The sequence below is a fragment of the Microcaecilia unicolor genome, chromosome 4, assembly GCF_901765095.1.
Source record: "Microcaecilia unicolor chromosome 4, aMicUni1.1, whole genome shotgun sequence".
NCBI classification, from domain to species: Eukaryota; Metazoa; Chordata; class Amphibia; order Gymnophiona; family Siphonopidae; genus Microcaecilia; species Microcaecilia unicolor.
In genome coordinates, this window is record NC_044034.1 from 175881645 (window position 1) to 175898044 (window position 16400).

The 16400-nt window shown below is 44.0% G+C and overlaps 1 protein-coding gene across 3 annotated transcripts in view; it reads left to right on the forward strand.

Annotated features, from left to right (window-relative positions):
- Window positions 1-16400, forward strand: part of SBF2 (SET binding factor 2) — a 919918-nt gene that overhangs the window by 174439 nt on the left and 729079 nt on the right. For all 3 annotated transcript variants that reach the window (XM_030200990.1, XM_030200991.1, XM_030200992.1), the window contains exon 2: window positions 1470-1555. In XM_030200990.1, coding sequence (XP_030056850.1) covers window positions 1470-1555 — 86 coding nt within the window. The remainder of the gene's footprint in view (window positions 1-1469; window positions 1556-16400) is intronic.

The window sequence follows — 16400 nt, forward strand, 5'->3', positions numbered from 1 at the left end:
CTGGTTTTAGGCAGTTTAGTATGCATGTTATTGTGCACCTAATGCACAAAAGTTTTTGATTCTGCTTTAACCATTCACTGAAGCAGTGACTGAAGATTATATGCAAGCGAGCTCGTTAGTATTAAAATGTGATGTAAATGAGGCCATTAGTGACTCTCTCCAATGCTCAGAGAAATGGCATGCAAAACTCCCTGCCCTAACTACTAAAACCTACCAACAGCTCTGAGCAGGGTGAGTGTGCAGACTTGAGTTGTTCTTGAGAGTAGAGGGGAGGGATGGGGGCAGTTGATCTTTGCTTAATCTCCTGATGATCTTTAGTTCTGATTCTCCCGCGGGTACTGGAAAGCTTGTAGCTCTGTATGCAGCTCTGCAGTTTTTACAACTTGCTTCTAGTGGTGTCTCCAGTGTTATGTTTTTTTTTGTTGTTGCTTTTTTTTACTTGTATATTTTTACATTTTTTGCTGTCAGATTTACTTTCTGCCCAGGGTTTCCACTCTGGAGACCACAGACATTCCCTCTTGATTGGGCATGCACGCAAGAGCTGTGCCAGGCACATTCCTCCCTCTTTAACTTCCAAAGATCAACACTAACAGCGTGCATATAATTTGCATGTTATTAATATTGAGCATTGTGCGGTAATTTTTCTTTTGTATATTGGCCAGTGTTTTCCTGCGCTGTTTCCTATAGCGCCAGAGTTCCTTAAATAAATGATGTAATAATGTTTAATCTGTGTTTTGTGTTCCTTATATTTCTAGTATTACATTCTGTTTAAAGATCATAAACCATTCTGTGTGACATATATGTGATAATGGTGGAAATCGGGGAGAGGGGAACTTTTTTACATCACTGTAGCTGCAGCCTTTTTTTAATTCCATAAGGCTGTCTTATGATCACTGTTTCCGCTAAGCTGTTCAGGAGTCCCCCACCTACAGCCCTGCCAGTAGGGGGCACTGTTTCATTATCACATTTTCAATAGTGAGGGACAGGCAAACTCTGCCGCACTTCAGGTAACCTGCCTGTCTCTAGTGATTGAAAACACAGTACTGAAGCAGCACCCCCCACTGGCCGCAGTGCAGTTGGAAGACTCTCGCATAGCTTAGAGGGAACAATGTTCATGATGTGTGTTGTGGTGGAGGTGGAGAATCTTAAGTTGTGTATTGTTTGTATTGATGAATTTGAGGGGAGACAGAAGCAGATCAGGTTTGTCTGGCAGTTAACCCCTTAGGGGAGGGATAAGGGATTCCTTTTATCTGTATGCAGTTTGCTGTATGGTGCCCTGGTTTATGTTGCCATAAATACGTCAAAAAAATTAACTAAATAAATAAAACAGGCACTCAGCCTTTATAAGAAAATAAAAAGAAATTTGTGATCTGTTTAAATTCTCTAACGAATTACATTGGATTTTTTTAGTGCATTGTTAAAACATTTTATTGAATAAAAGCTTTCTGAAATTGTTTTTGTGTCTGCAGTGTCTGGAGAAGGCTTGGGAAAAATAATTCAGAGATTTCCACAGAAGGATTGGATTGATACTCCTTTTCCACAGGGGATAGAATTGGTAAGTGCATGATGTACAATTCTTAGTATACTTAATGTTTTTATTATTCAACTGTAGATATGGCAGGCTAAAAAAAAAAAAGAGAGGCAGGTGCATCGCACAAAAATAATAGAAATAAAAAAGAGTCCACACACCTAAAAAAATGAAAACAAGAGGAAAACAAAAGCAGAGCTTTGTGTTTAACATACATAACATAGTAAATGATGGCAGATAAAGACAGAGTATTTGCTGAAACAAAGGGCTCCTTTTACAAAGTGGTGCTACTGATAGCAGTATGCTGAATGGGAAGAACCCCATTCAATTTCCATGGGCTTCTTCGCATTCAGCGCACACTAATCGGTAACACTGCTTTGTAAAAGGAGTCCAACATATTTTTGGACGGAAACAAACTACCAGTAAATATTCATTGGTGGCTTATTTTTTTTCCAAAAAGATTTTCTTTAAGGAAACTCCACTGCAGTGTGAAACTGAAAAATATCAAATATCTCATGGTAGCAGATATTTATTTATTTATTTACTGAAGTTCTTCCCCCTCTGTTTTGTGTACTGATGCAGCGAGTCTGGCTAAACATGTTGGGTTCTCTTGTGCCTGCTTTACATCAGTACATATTCTTTTAAACACAACTCTGCTTTTGTTTTTAGCCTTTTCCTTGTTTTTATTTTTTAGAAGTGTACACTCTTTTATTTCTGATATGGTAGTCTAAAACAGCATGCTATTTAATAAGTGAACGTAAAGTGGCGAGGACAGAAATATTGTCGTAAAAATAATTACAAACATCTAAAGACAAAGTGATACAGACTGTTTATTTGTTGCTGTTTTTATTCCACTCAACTCAAATTTGTATTAAGTAAGAGATTATTTATTAGAAAATTGATAGTTTTTCTTAATAACTTCTTTTACAAAGCTGCATTAGAAAGTGACCTTAGTCCGCCCTTACACAGGTTTTTCCTGTGCGCTAAGGCCATTTTTACTGCAGCAGTAAAATGGCCAATATTCTATTTTTTCAATTAATGGCGATGTGCTAATGTCGCCATTAGCACACAGCCATTAAAATCAGTTATTGTGTGAGCACTTACACCATCTGTTTTGAAGGTGGTAATCCTACACTAATCAATTAGCACTCAGTAATTTAGATCCGCTAACTGATTAGTGCAAACACACCCACTCTCCACCCGCAGGCATGTCCATCAACCAAAAAATAAAAAATCTTTTTTAGCATGCAGGTACCACGCGCCAGCTTGGAACTTACTGCAAGATGCCTGAGTGTGTCCCACGGTAAGACCTTTTAAGCTATGGTAAGTGTGTGCTAGCATTTACTGCAGCTTAATAGAAGGACCACTTAAGTTCTTTTGATTTCTGCTTATAGTACAAACGTTTTTGCAAAATTGAGAGACAAGAATAAGTTTGACATTCAGTACTAGCTTTTTTGCTTTTCTTTGTATCTGCATTAAAAATCCAAAAATTTATTTTTAAATATGATAGCTTTTTAAAAATTAAGTAAGACACATCTTTTGTGTTATAATAGTCTTCACTCATCAAGATTATGCTTTAAGTTCAAGAGTCTAATCAAGGAAACCACTGTAATTTTTTCTGGGAGCAGGGCATTTTGAATGATATGACAAAAGCATCTTGATTTTACAGAAGCCAGAGTGTAACATAAATTTAGAATGAGAGATTCTTGGAATTCTGTTGTGGAGAAAGAGATTTTTGTGGTTGCTGTTGAAGGAAAGTTTAGTATCTGTTCAGTGGTATTTATGATTGTTGGTGCAGAATAATTTGCTTAACAGCAGTTGAACTGATGTTTCAGATCAGTAACAGTTTGTGATAAAGATAAAGACATTCTTTCCTATATAAACTATTCTGTGCTGTTAACATATTTATTGGGGATAGATTGTCATGTGCTTATTTTTAAGCATGTGAAGTATTGCGTCTGCTTTTTAAGTGGTAATCCATTGTAAAAATCTGAGAAGAATTTTACATGCAGTTTATTGTCCAGTGGAACACTTTCTGCAAACTAAGAGTAATGTGAATTTCTAGACCCTAAAAAATGGTCACAGAAAGTGTGAAGGCATCACCTGAACTAATCAGTTGAGAGTTCATACAACTGAAATTGCTGGTTCATGACTTCCTATCTGAACTCACTGGCTAATCTTATCCATTCATGTTTTTTCTTGTCTCTCTGCATCTTTCCCATTGTTTCGTGCTCTTTAGCAATTGTCTGGAATACTCAAGATTTAGGGGGTCTTTTACTAAAGCTTAGCTCAAATTATCTGCAGCAGGATGCATAGGAATAAAATGGACCTTTCTGCAGATAACTTGAGCTAAGCTTTAGTACAAGACCCCCCCTTAATGTAGAGAAACTTAAAAAAAATGCTTCATCTATTGTAGAAAGAAAACAAATTATTGTCAAAAATGTAATTTAATTAGTAACTTGTAAGATGAACAATTGGTAGATTCTTTTATACATTTTACAATATCAATCAAGGCAAATCTTGATTAAAATTATTCTGTATTCCTTAGTGTCCTCATCAGACCAGTCCAGAACCTGTGGGTTATGTCCTTTAACCAGCACATGGAGTCATAGAAGTAAAAACATCCTGCGTACTTCATCCTATAAGGGTACTATGCAGCATGATGTCATCAATATTTCTCTGTCTCCAGTGGATGACGATGGGCTAACTGAGCAGCTCCTGAACTGGTGATTAAAATATCTCCTGAGCCAGTTGAGAAACTGAGTTCCAATTGAGCTGGGAGTGCCTGTTAAAGTCTGAATTCCATTAAAAAAAAAGTAGTAGTTTTTGGATTGGAGCTTGGATATAGCTTGGAGGAGTCCTAGGTTTTTATTTTTACCCCCGTATCCCCTCCCCCCCACTTCCCAGTGGCTAAATCATCTTTTCCCAGGAGGAGCTTCAGGGTAATAAGAATACCTGACTTTCAATGGCTTGCAGCGCTATTTAGAACTTTGCAGTAACTATCTGCTGGTAAGTCATCACATTTACTCAATCCATGGATGATGAGAGAGCCTTTCTTAATGCTGAGTTTCTTGAGGGAGCTCAGGTTTCAGTCAATTCTATAAAAGGTGCCACTTGTGTCAAAGGTGGCATAAATTGACAGGCACCTATGCCCACTAGGCGCTATTCTATAAGGTAGAACTTAAGTGTCATAGCAGATAGTAGATGTAAAAGGGCTAATATTCAGACCACGGGAGTTAGACTGCCTAATTCCTGTGGTCGGTTCTGAACCCAGATATTCAATGCCGGGCCAATTTCTGGTAACTGACATTGAATATCCGGTTTATTTTTGGCCAGTTTATAGATAACCAGCTAGTTGATATTCAGACTTGGCCAGTGCTTTTTTTTGTGCTGGTACGCGCCAGTACGGCATACTGGCACCTTTTTTTGTGAGGTCCGGCTCACCTGCCCACTCCCTTCCGTTCGTGCACCCGTGCTCCTTGCTTTGAAATCTTTCATTTACCCAAAGTCGCGCAAACCGGCAGTAAAAACAGCTGGCAGGCAGGCAGGCTTGCCTCATCGCTTTCCTTCCCTCTCAGTGCGTCCCACCTCCCTCTGATGTAATTTCCTTTCCGCAAGGGCGGGACGCGCTGAGAAGGAAGGGAAGTGACGAGGAGGCAAGCCTGCCTGCCAGTGCCTGCCTGCTGCTTTTACTGCTGGTTCACCGCGTCTTCGGGTAATTTAAAGATTTCAAGGCAGGGAGCACAGGTGTACGAACGGAAAGTCATGGAGCTGAGGGAGGGCGGGGGGGGGCTGTGGTTTGAACGAATCGCTGGACATGGAGGGGGCAGGGGAGAGAGGAGAATCGCTGGACATGGATGGGAGGGGAGGGCAGGGGAGAGGAGAATCGCTGGACATGGATGGCAGGGGAGAGGAGAATCGCTGGACATGGATGAGAGGGGAGGGCAGGGCAGGGGAGAGAGATTCGCTGGACATGGATGGCAGGGGAGGACAGGGGGCAGAGGAGAATCACTGGACATGGATTAGAGGGGAGGGCAGGGGAGAGGAGAATCGCTGGACATGGAGGGGAGGGCAGGGAAGAGAGAATTGCCTGGACATGGATGGGAGGGGAGGGCATGGAAGAGAGAATTGCTGGATATGGATGGGAGGGGAGGGCAAGGAAGAGAGAATTGCTGGACATGGAGGGGAGGGCAGGGAAGAGAAGAGAATCGCTGGACATGGATGGGAGGGGAGGGCAGGGGAGAAAGGAGAATCGCTGGATATGGAGGGGAGAGGAGGGCAGAGGAGACATGCTGGACATGGATGAGAGGGGAGGGCAGAGGAGAGAGGGGAGGGCAGGGGAGAGAGGAGACATGCTGGATATGGATGGAGGGGAGAAAAGACTGGAAGGAGATGCACATGGATGGGAGGGGAGGGCAAGGGAGAGAGGAGAAATGCTGGAAATGGATGGATGGAGGTGTTGGCGGGGAGAGAGGAGAAATGCTGGACTTGAATGGAGGAGAGGGAGAGAGAATTATTGCTTTATATGGATAAAGGGCACGTAAGAGAGGAGAAATGCTGGACATGGATGGAGGGGAGGAGAGAGGAGAAGTGCTGGACATGGATGGAGGGGAGGAAAGTAAAAAGAAGATGCACATGGATGGAGATGAGGGAAAGGGAAGAGAGGAGAAAAACTGCACATGGATGGAGAAAATAGGCAAAAGCTGGATCCATGTTATACCTTCTCCAGTCTATTCCACAACAAAGGTAGAAAAAATCATTTTATTTTCATTTTAGTGTTTGGAATATGTCAAATTTGAGAATTTACACCTGCTGTCTTATTTTGCCCTGGGTATACTGGAGCTGTAACAGCTTACAGAAATTATTTAGAATGAAAAAAATCACGTTATTTTTTTCTCCTATACTAGTATATTATTTTCAGTGATGTCTGTTTATATGCGCCATGGCTGGTATAAGGGGTGTGGCAAATGTGAGTGTGGCTATAATAGGGGTAGAGCCATATGTGGTGTAAGCAGGTACCTCTAGGTGCAGCCAAGGACAGAACAATCTCCTCCAGCCACAGGCTCCTGGTACAATCAAGAAATAAATGTCCACCAGCAAGTTCAATCTTAAGGACTTTATTCCATGCAGGTTTCTAGTAGACCTGATACATAGTCCCCTTTAAGCAGTAGGCTATCAGCACATACCAGGATTCAATACAGCCTCACAGTCAGCTCCAGTCTGGGCTCTTTATCCAGTGCACAATAAACAGTAGTTCAATTCCAAATAGAAGCAGTTCTTTCAGTTCATCATCACAGTTCAGTCACAAAGCAGCAGTTTCTACCTTCTACTCTCTTTACTTTCAGGAGAGTTCAATACTTTAGGGACTCCTCATACCCAAGGGATTTCACCCTGCATCAGCTTCACTGGTAAATTCAGTACTTTAGGGACCTCCCTTACCCAAGGATTTTCAGCCTGCAAATACTTTTGTGACTTCCTCACACCCAAGGGATTTCAGCCTGCTTCAGTACTTTAGGGACCTCTCTCACCCAAGGGTTTTCAGCCTGCAACTGCTTCTCTCCTCCTGCTTCTCCCCTCCTTCCCACCTGCCTAATCAATCCCTGGCTTCTGCTGCCACAACCAATCATTCTCCTTCCATTAGCTTCCCCCACACCCATACCAGCTGAGTTAAGCATTAGACTAATGATGAGCTCCTGCACACAGGGTTTCCTATCTCTCTTTCCCCCTAGTGGCAGCCCATCTACACGTCGTGCCAGCTTACACCCATGTCTTCTCCCATTGCAGCTAGGAGTCCAGTCCGGGTTCCTCATCTCACCCCCTGGCTCCTTGCCTGCAGTGCCTTCTGGGACTTCAGACTGAAACTGCCTTAACCCAGCTATCCTGGATGTGACTTTATCACAGTGGTGACCCCACCCATAATGAGTTCTGGCACCTTTTTTTCAACAACAAAAAAAGCACTGGACTTGGCCGTGCAATTGTTTAAAAAAGGACTCTTCAATTCATCTTGTTTTCTGTTAATATGGACCCATTTACCTGGATACTTGTGCTTATGTGCAAATTGACGCAATTTAAGAAACATTTGAAAACTTATTGTTTTTCTGGTTGTATTTCCCTGATGTATAAGTTGGGGTGGGCAAAGTTATTTCAGTTTAATTCAGCATTCTTTTTTTTTTTTAGTTTATAATATGTTGATAAACTGTCGTGTGATGTTTTTATGTTATTTTTTAATGAATGTTTCTATTGTGATCTGCTTAGTTATAGATGGAATATAAATGGGAAAATAAATAGCATGTAACTGCAAGTGGGGTGTATACGTGGGGGGAGTATGGGCAGGCCATGGGCGTTTCTCCCAGTGACACCTGTAGTTTATAGAATACTATAGACTACATGCGTCACTGAGTACATCTAGACATGCCAACTTAAGACTTACATTTACAATGAAGTAAGAAGGTTTCTCCGAGGACAAGCAGGCTGCATTATTCTCACATGTGGGTCGACGTCTAAGTTGGCCCGGGAACCGGCATTTTGCCATATCAAAAAACAAAAACTTTGCTAGAGCCTTCTGGCGCGCATGTGCAGACTGACTTCCCACCGCCGCGTGAGCACGTACCTCAGTTTCTTTTTTTCCGCGACGAGGTGTGGCAGGTTCCTTCTGTGCTCCTCATTTTGGCCCTGGAAGAAGAGTCTTTTTTCAGCGATTTTTTTTCCCTTTTTGTTTTAAAAAAACAAAGGGATTCCTTTTATAAATCTTCAGTTTCTTTTTTTTCCCCAGTTCGTTTTTTTTCTTTTTTGACGCGGTCGGGTTTCTCCCCTTTTTTTTGTGCCTTTTTTGTTGGCACAATCGAGTCCTTTGATTTTTCTGGAGCTGTTTTTCCTTCCATGTCATCGAAGACACCCAGCGGCTTCAAACGTTGTACTTGGTGCAACCGGACCATCTCAGGTACCGATACCCATTCTTGGTTAATCCAGTGCATTGGGCCCGACCACTGCCCAACTACTTGTGCTCTGTGTCTTCATATGAAGAAGCGGACCAAAGTAGCTCGAGAAGCCCAACGCGAGAAACTTTTTGGGGCTCGGTCTGGTCCTTCGACGTCGACGTCAACATTAGTACTGAAGTTGGCGGCGTCAACATCGAGGGAAGCATCGACGTCAGGAGCAGAGGTAATGGCTGCTGAGCGGCCAAGAGACGCTGGGAGTAGTGAGGTGTTGAGTGCATCTCCACCTGTCTCGAGGCCTCCTACTGTGCAGGCCCCCCGGGACCGACCATTGTCGGACCTGTCCCCGAGGAGACATGAGGATTCCACATCGTCTTCGTCGGCACCCATCGAGTGAAGGCGAAGAAGCGCCATCACCAATCTCCTTTGACACACGGGGCATCGAAGGACTTGGCACCCGAGAAGCATCGGCACCAAGAGGACCATCCCCCTCCATTCAGGACTCCCCCTCCATACAGGAGGTGCCGATGCGTCGGCCTCTTAGTAGTCCGGTACCGGCTCCTGAGCCTCAGCAGATTTTGCCACCAGCTGCTCCACCGGCCCCTCAGCCTTCTCCGATGGTGGCTCTCGACGAGCGCATCTGGGCCCTGCTTCCAGACCTTCTGGAAGGACTGCTGCGCCAGTCTGCTTCAGAGTCAGGGGTGCTTGCACCTTCCATGCCGTCTGCTGCAGCGGTGTCTGGCCCTTTACCTGCGTTGAGGTCCTCGTCTTCAGTGCTGCTTGTGGCGCCGGTGTCGGCTATCACCCAGGTCGACTGCCCTTCGACATCGGTGTAGGAAGATTCACCTCAGTCCATGCGGGCATTGGCCTCTCGACATCGCCATCGAGGACGTCAAGGCAAGCTCAGTCTCGGAGTTCCCTTTGGGAAGTGCTTTCCGATACTGAAGAGGAGAGTTCATGGGAGTGAGAGGAAGATCCCAGATACTTTTCCTCTGACGAATCTTTTGGGATTCCCTCTGAACCTTTCTATCCACCTGAAAGGAGACTGTCTCCTTCATAGAGCCTCTCCTTTTCATCTTTTGTTAGGGAAATGGCTGGTTTCATTCCATGCCTTATGGAGGTGGAGGATGAGCCCAGGGCTGAGATGCTCGAATTCCTGGATTATCCCTCTCCACCTAAGGAGATTGCGACTACTCCTTTGCATAAGGTACTCAGGGAAGTCCTTATGCTAAACTGGTCGTTCTAGAGACTATGCCTCGGCGCCCCCAAGCTAGGACCTTTGACTCTTTTGGGAGGAAGATGTATCAGGCTGCTATGCTCGCTGCCTGTATCCAATCTTAACAGCTCTTCACGAGCGTTCACTTACACAACTCGGTGAGGCAGCTGTCTACCTTGGTTGATGCCCTCCCTCCGGAGCAGACCGAGCCTTTACGCCAGGTGGTCAGGCAGCAGAAGGCGTGTCGTATACATTCCTGGCCAAGGGCACTTATGATACTTTTGATGTGGCATCCAGAATCTCTGCTCAGGGTATAGTGATGCGCAGACTCTCATGGCTGCGTGTCTCTGACCTGGATCATTCAATCCAGCAGAGGATGGCGAATGTACCTTTCTGGGGGATAACCTTTTCAGAGAGAAGGTGGAAGATCTGATCGATCAGATCAAGAAGCACAATGATGCTATGGCTTCTCTCTCCTGCCAGGTGATTTCTGCTACATCCTCCTCAGCCAGGAGGTTTTTTTGGAGGTGGCGCGAAGTGCTCCCTATTCCTATGCTAGGCATAGGTACACTCTGGCATCCCGGCAGCCTAGTCAGGCTCAGCCCCAGCGTGCTCATTCTCGTCAACAGCGTTCGCCTAAGGCCCCTGCTGCTCCCCAGCAAAAGCAAGGGAAGGGCTTTTGACTGGCTCCAGCAAAGCATAGCCACAATAAAAGTGTCTGTACAGGGTGACTTGCTGGTTGGAGGGAGGTTAATGTTTTTTCACCAAAGGTGGCCTCTTGTAACCTCCGACCGGTGGGTTCTTCAATTGTCCGGTTAGGATACACCCTCAGTCTGGAATCCAAGCCTCCAAATTGCCCACCGGGAGCTCATTCATACAGCTTCCAACACAAGCAGGTACTGGCAGAGGAACTCTTCACCCTTCTAAAGACCCATGCGGTCGAACCCGTTCCACCAGGGGAAGAAGGGCTGGGATTCTATTCCAGGTACTTCCTTGTGCAGAAGACAACAGGGGGGATGCATCCCATCCTAGACCTAAGGGCTCTGAACAAATTCCTGGTCTGAGAAAAGTTCAGGATGGTTTCCCTGGGCACCCTTCTTCCCATGATTCAGAAAAACGATTGGCTATGCTCTCTGAACTTAAAGGATGCTTACACACATATCTCAATACTTCCAGCTCACAGAAAGTATCTTCAATTTTGGCTGGGAACACAGCACCTTCTATACCGTGTACTACCATTTGGCCTGGCGTCTGCGTCCAGAGTATTCACAAAATGTCTAGCAGTAGTCGCAGTGTCGCTACACAGATTGGGAGTTCATGTGTTTCCTTATCTCGACAATTGGCTGGTGAAGAGCACCTCGGAGGACGGAGCTCGTGAGTCCATGCAAATGACTATTCAGGTGCTAGAGCTACTAGGGTTCGTTATAAATTACACCAATTCCCATCTCACTCCTATTCAAAAACTGGAGATCATTGGAGCTCTAGTGGACACGAAGAGGGCTCGAGCTTATCTCCTCGAGACATGGGCAGACAATCTCGTGTTCCTAGTGTCTGCAGTTCGAACGTCTCAGCAGGTCTCAGATCGGCAGATGTTGAGACTCTTGGAGCACATGGCCTCCACAGGTCATGTAACACCTATGGCACATCTGCATATGAGATCTGCTCAATGGACCCTAGCTTTCCCAGTGGTATCAAACTGCGTGGAATATAGAGGATGTGATCCAGCTGTCCACTGACTTTCGCAGTTCTCTTCAGTGGTGGACAATCCGGCCTAATTTGACCATGGGACGTCCATTCTAAATTCCTCAGTCGCAGAAGATGTTGACGATGGATGCATCCCTCCTGGGGTGGGGAGCTCATGTAGATGGGCTTCACACTCAGGGAGCCTGGTCCTTCCGGGAAACAGGTCTTCAGATCAACTTCTGGATCTTCGAGCGATCTGGAATGCTCTGAAGGCTTTCAGAGATTGGCTGTCCAACCAAATTATCTAGATTCAAACAGACAATTAGATTGCGATGTACTACACCAACAAACAGGGGGGCACCAGATCTCGTCGTCTCTGTCAGGAATCCGTCCAGATGTGGCTTTGGCCATGCTCTCAGGGCAAGTTTCTCCAAGCCACTTATCTGGCAGGTGTAAACAACAATCTGGCCGACAGGCTGAGTACGATAAAGCAACCTCAAGAATGGTTGCTAAATATGGGCGTAGCCCACGAGATCATTCGAGTGTGGGGCATCCCCTCGGTGGATCTTTTTGCCAATCAAATAAATCACAAAGTCCCTCAGTTCTGTTCCAGGCTTCAGGCCCACTACAGACTAGCGTCAGATGCCTTTCTCCTACATTGGGGAAGAGGCCTTCTGTATGCGTATCCTCTCGTACTTCTAATAAGTAAGAGTTTGCTGAAACTCAAGCAAGACCATGGAACTATGATCCTGATTGCACCCTACTGGCTGCTTCAGATTTGGTTCCCTCTTCTTCTGGAGTTGTCCTCCAAAGAACCGTGGAGATTGGAGTGCTTGCCAACCCTCATCACTCAGAACAAGGGGTCGCTTCTACATCCCCTCCAGTCTCTGGCTCTCACGGCCTGGATGTTGAGAATTTAGAGTTTGCCTCCTTGGGTCTTTCAGAGGGTGTCTCCCGGGTCTTGCTTACTTCTAGGAAAGATTCCACAAAGAGGTGGTACTCTTTCAAATGGAGGAGGTTTGCTGTCTGGTGTAATAGCAGGACCCGAGATCCTCTCCCTTTTCCTGCTTGAATACCTTCTACACTTGTCAGAGTCTGGTCACAAGACCAACTCCGTAAGGGTTCACCTCAGTGCAATTAGTGCTTATCATTGGCGTGTAGAGGGTAAGCGTATCTCTGGACAGCCTTTAGTTGTTTGCTTCATGAGAGGTTTGCTTTTGTCAAAGCCCCCTGTCAAACCTCCACCAGTGTCATGGGATCTCAACGTCGTTCTCACTCAGCTGATGAAAGCTCCTTTTGAGCCACTGAATTCCTGCCATCTGAAGTACTTGATCTGGAAGGTCCTTTTCTTTGTGGCTGTTACTTCAGCTCGTAGGGTCAGTGAGCTTCAGGTCTTAGTAGTGGATGCACTTTATACTAAGTTTCATCACAACAGAGTAGTCCTCCGCACGCACCCTACGTTCCTGCTGAAGGTGGTGTCGGAGTTCCATCTGAACCAATAGATTGTCTTGCCAACATTTTTCCCTGTCCTCATGCCCACCCTGGTGAAAGCAGGTTGCACACCTTGGATTGCAAGAGAATATTGGCCTTTTACGTGGAGTGGACAAAGCCTTCAGACAGTCCACCTAGGTGTTTGTTGCTTTGGATCCCAACGGGAGGGGAGTTGCAATCAGAAAACGCATAATCTCCATTTGGCTGGCAGATTGCATTTCTTTCACTTATGCCCAAGCTGGGCTGACTCTGGACGGCCATGTCAGAGCCATGGCTGCATCGGTAGCTCACTTGAAATCAGCCTTCATTGAAGAGATTTGCAAAGGTTCAACATGGTCTTCAGTCCACACATTCACTTCACATTATTGTCTTGAACAGGATATCTGATGCGAAAGTCGGTTTGGGCAGTCGGTGCTGCAGAATCCGTTTGGGGTTTAGAATCCAACTCCACCCACCTAGGCCCATTTTTATTCTGTTCCAGGCTGCACTCTCAGCTAGTTATATATAGTTTCAGGTTAACCTACGTTATGTCCTCGCCATTGCGTGGCCAATGTTCATTGTTTTGGGTGAGCCTGGATGCTAGGGATACCCTACGTGTGAAAATAATACAGCCTGCTTGTCCTCTGAGGAAGCGAAGATACTTACCTGTAGCAGGTATTCTCTGAGGACAGCAGGCTGATTAGTCTCACAATCCTACCCACCTCCCCTTGGAGTTATTTGTTTATGCTTTAGACTTAACTGAGATACACGCTTGCATGGCAGACGGGAAGTAAGTCCGCATATGTATGGTGCATGCTGCACACGCGCCAGAAGGCTCTAGCAAAGTTTTTGTTTTTTGGTATGGCAAAATGCCAGTTCCCGGGCCGACACAGACGTTGACCCACGTGTGAGAATAATCAGCCTGCTGTCCTCGGAGAATACCTGCTACAGGTAAGTATCTTCGCTGTACCTAAACATGAGTACGCCACTGCCGGTTTGCTAATATTCTATAATGGAATCTTGGTGTCAAGATACCATTATAGAATGCAAGTGTATGGTCACACATGGATGCACCAGTGCTGACCTTATCCTGATTTTCTATAACAGCATCTTGGCAATAAGGAATGCCTAGATTGAGACATCAAGTTATAGAATTGCCCCATTAATCTTAAGTGTTAGAAAATGTACAATTTATTGTTGGAATTTTGAATTGCTATTTAAAAGAGCAATTTTTGTTGTATCCTTGTAGATTGCAAGTCTCCACACACCATTGACCCAAGTTTATACCAGGGCAGTTGTGTGAGAACTGCAAAAAGCTAGCTATTTTATAGGTTCAACTTTTTATAAAGTACAGTCTCAATTATCCAACCATCTAGCATATCCAGCAGACCCCACCGGTAACATCATCATGTCTCTTTCCATTTTCCGGCGTAGCACAGAGGGAAGTTTCGCACCTGAGACAATTTTTCAGATCTGGAAATCTTTTTCAGCAAAACAGCACTGTTGTGACCCTGCCTTTACAGCCTTTGTTTATGCATTGTTTGAGGGGTTACCATTGTTTTCTGTATTATTCAACTTTTCATTTATCTGACAGTAGGTTGGTCTTGTTTATGTCGGATAATCAAAACTTTACTGTAGATTACTTCTTAAAAATAAAGAATTGGATCATCATATCAGAGGCAATAAGTTTAACTTCTTGATGAATGACATACTTCTCAAAGATATAATCATCGGTCTGTTAACTCAACAAAACAGTCTTATAATGTAAACCCATCAAGTGCCAAAATACCAAAAAATCAATTTTCAGCAAATATTCAGTATGTTCAAAATAGAAACTAATTCTTTAAATACTAAGGGGCCCTTTTACAAAGGCATGGTAGGCTTTATGCGCATTCAACACACGCCAAAATGAGACTACCCCAGGCTAGCATGCACCCCTGCCGGTAATTTCAGATTTGGCGCGCCCATAATGCCTGGAGAAATTATATGTAAAATTTCCTACCGCACGCGGAGTTTCCAGCATTAATTGGCAGTTGGCGTGCACCAATCGATCACCGCGTACATAGAGCGTGAGCCCTTACCGCTAGATCAATGGGTGGTATTAAGGGCTCAGGCCTTAAATAGGCACACACTGGTTTCTGTTTTACCGCACTGGCACTGCACTTGCAATTTTTGATAGTCTCTATGGAGACTGGAAAAAAAAAGCCCTATTTCCCAGACTCGGTAAAAACTGGCCCAGCATGAGCCCAAAAGACGCGCTTGCCACTTTCTACCGCGGCTTAGTAAAAGGACCCCTTAGCTTATTGAAAAAGAAGAAATATATCCAACCAGATCAATGGCTTCACTTAAATGAAAGCAACTATGGTCCAATTCTTTATTTTTATTTTTTAGAAGTAGACGATTGTATAAAACAAATTTTGAGCTACCATTATAATCTTTTGATGAAGGTGTTTTGTTGAAGATTATTGTATTTAACCTTTTTTTGTGGACTATATTGCCTTTTTTTTTTAAATAAAGGCAACATAGGTGTCTATGTGCCTTTATAAAATAGACTCCCAGAACCACTTCAGATATTAGGCAAATGCTGATGCACATATGTACACCTGATGTAAAGCTGGTCTAAATTTGTACATATACTCTGTGCATATTTTATGAAATACATGTGTAAATCCTAACTCTACCTCCACTCTGCCGAAGCTATGCCTATAGGAATGCCTTCGTGCAGTGTAGAAAGAGAATGCATGCCATTTTGGTACGTAAGCAGGCTCGCAATATTTTGAGAGGCTTTTTCATGCATAAAACCAGCTTTATGCAAAAGAAAACCTTTTAAAAGTTACCTCCTAAATTGTCAGGCTGCTGGTTGTTTGTATATAGGCTTTATAGTTGAATGTGAATAGTAATGGATATTTGTATACAGAAATGATGTTTGTATGTGCTTGGAAATTTTGTTTTAATAATTTAGAAGAAAAAAAAAGATTTTTTTGCCTCAGCCATATATTTCTAGTGATGAAGCATGAGCAGTTGGAGACAGTAATAAAGCCTGAGCAGTTTAGACTGCTTCACTTTGGGGTTTTTTTTTTGTGTGAATATAAAGAATCTTCTAGTGATTATCCAAGAGCAGTGTATCCAAGAATGGGTCACACTATAGAATCAAAATTTGTTGAAACATTATTGATCACTCCTTTATTGATGGTATCAAGTGAATATCCTGTAATATCAGACCATGCTTTCTCCATTTTATTTAGCCATTTACAGCAGTCTACTTGAGCAATGTAAGTTGTGAAAACCTGACAAACTTGGAAAGCACCTAAGTTTGGAGGAGCAATAACTGTATGTGGTCCTGTCAACATCAAATGGCTGTGCATCAAAACAGATTCAGACTTCTATTCGGTATTAATATATTTTAAAAAGCTGTTTTATTAGCTGAGAAGTTATCCTTCCTTCCCTCTCCTTGTTGCTCCTTCTTCTTCCTGCCACATTTGTTTTTTTGAAATGGAGCCAGTGTGGCACTGGTGAAACAGTGGGAATGGGCAGAAGACACTTTTCCCAGCGTCTATGGCTGTATTGG